The 2,737-nt window shown below is 41.2% G+C and overlaps 1 protein-coding gene across 1 annotated transcript in view; it reads right to left on the bottom strand.

The window, feature by feature from the left end:
* Positions 1-586: 586 nt before the first annotated feature.
* The window catches only part of LOC108802694 (GPI mannosyltransferase 1-like), a 4,075-nt gene continuing 1,924 nt past the window's right edge, over positions 587-2,737 (bottom strand). Inside the window, exon 2 of the mRNA XM_018574551.1 lies at positions 587-1,147. Within this exon, the coding sequence (XP_018430053.1) occupies positions 587-1,147 (561 nt within the window). The remainder of the gene's footprint in view (positions 1,148-2,737) is intronic.

The following is a 2,737-nucleotide window of genomic DNA, read 5'->3' on the forward strand; positions in this document are numbered from 1 at the left end:
ACTCTGACTGTGTGTGGAGTCTCCAACAACTAGAGATTGAAATTAAACAGGAGAGAGCATATATGGTGTAACATTTAGGCTAAGTTGAATAAACCTTGCAGTAAAAGGTTTGGTGTTGGGAAACGTGTCCCCCCCCCCAGTTTGAACATAAGGTTTTGTACTGATGTATTACCTGCTACTTTAGAAAGACTGGTGAAATCTATTACTAGTTTTCCTATTTCACGCTACTGGGAGTTGCTATCTTTTATTTACTGCATCCTATTGCTCTTTGTTTTTTCTAAATAAGCCCATGTACAGCATACTCTTTCATCATCACTATTAAAGAAGAACTCCAGGCACAGTACAAGGGTTTTCACTCTGCACCCCTTAAAACCAAAAAGGACTAGGACTGTCAGACCTTACCAAGTATTTGATTATTACTTTCCTTTTCTTTAAAAACCCAAATCCCATATGGGCTCCGAGATCAGTATCTCTCATGATGGGATGCTTTTAACTAATAATACTTGTTTTATATGACTAGTATGACTTATATTAATAACTATTAAAGACTACAAGAAAAAAGAGAAAAAAAAAACCCCAAAAAAACTTACATATAATAGAAAGCACAGTTTAGCACAAACAATGTTAGACTCATCATGGCTCCAAAGACAAAAACTTCCCAACTTAGTAGCCTATAAAGCCTCTTCCATGCCACTCCAAAGCAGTTAAGTATTGAAAACTGTCCCTGTTCTGCCTTTTTTGTAGTCTTCTGTGCTTGAAGAAACAGTAGAGTTTGTAGAAGGAGAGCCACTGGGTAAATCTTCATGTGCACAGAGAAACCATAGAGGAGTGCAGCTTTGACAAGATTGCGCTTTAGTAGATAATACAATGCTGCCAGGACCAGCACAGCCAAAACAGATTCTGCATTTCCTCTGCTGGATACAGTCATTGGTAAAGGGTTAAAAAGCCAGAAAGCACTATATTTTTTTGCAGAGTAGTTGTCTAATCCTTGCAGTCTCAAGATTTTGTGGATCAGGTAAGCAGCAACAACATCGCACAACACAAATAACACCTTCCCAAATAGTTCTGAAATGTAGATGTTTGGCGTTAGGATCCAGGCAAGTAATGGGGTATAACGATATGTTGCTCTCTGGTAAGGTGAAAATCCCTGAAACAGAAAGGAATCAATATAAACTTAAATTTTTTTTTAATATGCTATATCTAGACCTGTATAAATACATCAAAACGATGTGATATCTTAATGATTGGATAATCGGTCAGAGCATTTAATACCCTCTCCAACATGGTATATCAGAAGTTTTTTTTCAGTTGTGCTGGCCCTTCAACTACCCTAGAGATCGTGAACTGTAGGAATTATTTGTATAGGCACACTTCTCAGATATAAATATTCTTATAATATTCATATAAGATGGCTAGAAGTATACCCCACTTTTGCAACCAAACTGATATATAACCGACTTTATAATTGTTATATGTTCCCATTCACATAGCATAACTATATTATTAACATTTTAAACGTTGCTACTTAACCTCCCTGGCGGTAATCCCGAGTCTGGCTCGGGGTGAATTTTCAATGCTAGGAGCGGATTCTCGCTCTTTTCTGAAAACTCCAGGACTGATTTTTTTCCCTGCTATGTTAACGCACCCTCCCAAAGATCACTTTCCATCTCTGCAACCCTCCCCAAACTTAGAAAGCTATTTTTTTTTTCTCAGTTAACTTTTTTTTCCAATTTCTTGCTCTAGCCTGCCTCCCCCCCACCATTGTCACCTAGGCGAGAATGATGTCAACCCTGCTCCAGCAGCCCCCTAGGATATCCATGTCATATATGTCCCAGGAGGCATCAGCTTACAGACAGCAGCTGGAGGAGGGCAGACCTGGTGAAAAGGCATCGGGGCTGACTGCAAAAATGCAGAAGTGACAGGCGGCTCCCAAAGATGTCAAAAGATGGATGTATGGGATGAGGCGGTGGGGGAGCAGTGGATCATGGCAAGACCATGCTAAATTGCTGGGCATGCAAGTATGGTATTTGAGCATAGTGCAGTAAAAATGGTAAGAGGGGGTTGACCCCGGTAGGGAAGTAGTTAATGTTTACCATAATTAACCCTGTCTATAATGCATTGGCAGATCTCACTGTCAGTTGTAAACTACATTTGAACCCTGTCTGTCCTAACAAATGGTCAAAGACTAAGAAGCGCCATATGACAATGAGAAGAAGCCCAGTATTTCCCTCAGTTTGACACTTTACTTTCACCTTCAAACTGCTCAGGATGTGTGTTTTTGACTGCAAAAATAGGACACTTCAAAGAGACGCTGATTTTACCCACTAACGCACACCTTCCCACCCCCCCCACATTGAAGCCATCACAAAATATCCAGGTATGGCGGTAACGTGACCTCCTGCTGTGATAATCTTTGAGTCTACAGACCAAGATGCTGGGCCTGAACACTGTCACATGACTGAGGGGGGTGACAGAATCAACCTTGTGTGTGTTAGGGTAAGGACTGCAAAAGAATGGAGCTGCAGGGGAGCACGGAATAGCTGAGCATAAGTAAAAGTTGGGACAGTGAGCTTAAAAGAAGAATTATCATTACAAATGAAAAGTAATTTTTGGACACCATTCCCTCCCAGGTTCCATTGAACACTGCACGTGGTCTTATTCCAGTCCATGCAGTCTTTGCTAAGCAGCTTGGTAAGACAGCTTGCCCCCCCCCCCCCCCCCCCCAACCGCTCTGTGG

This window comes from Nanorana parkeri, unplaced genomic scaffold (genome assembly GCF_000935625.1).
Source record: "Nanorana parkeri isolate BGI_ZX_2015 unplaced genomic scaffold, ASM93562v1 scaffold3036, whole genome shotgun sequence".
In the NCBI taxonomy this organism is placed as follows: Eukaryota; Metazoa; Chordata; class Amphibia; order Anura; family Dicroglossidae; genus Nanorana; species Nanorana parkeri.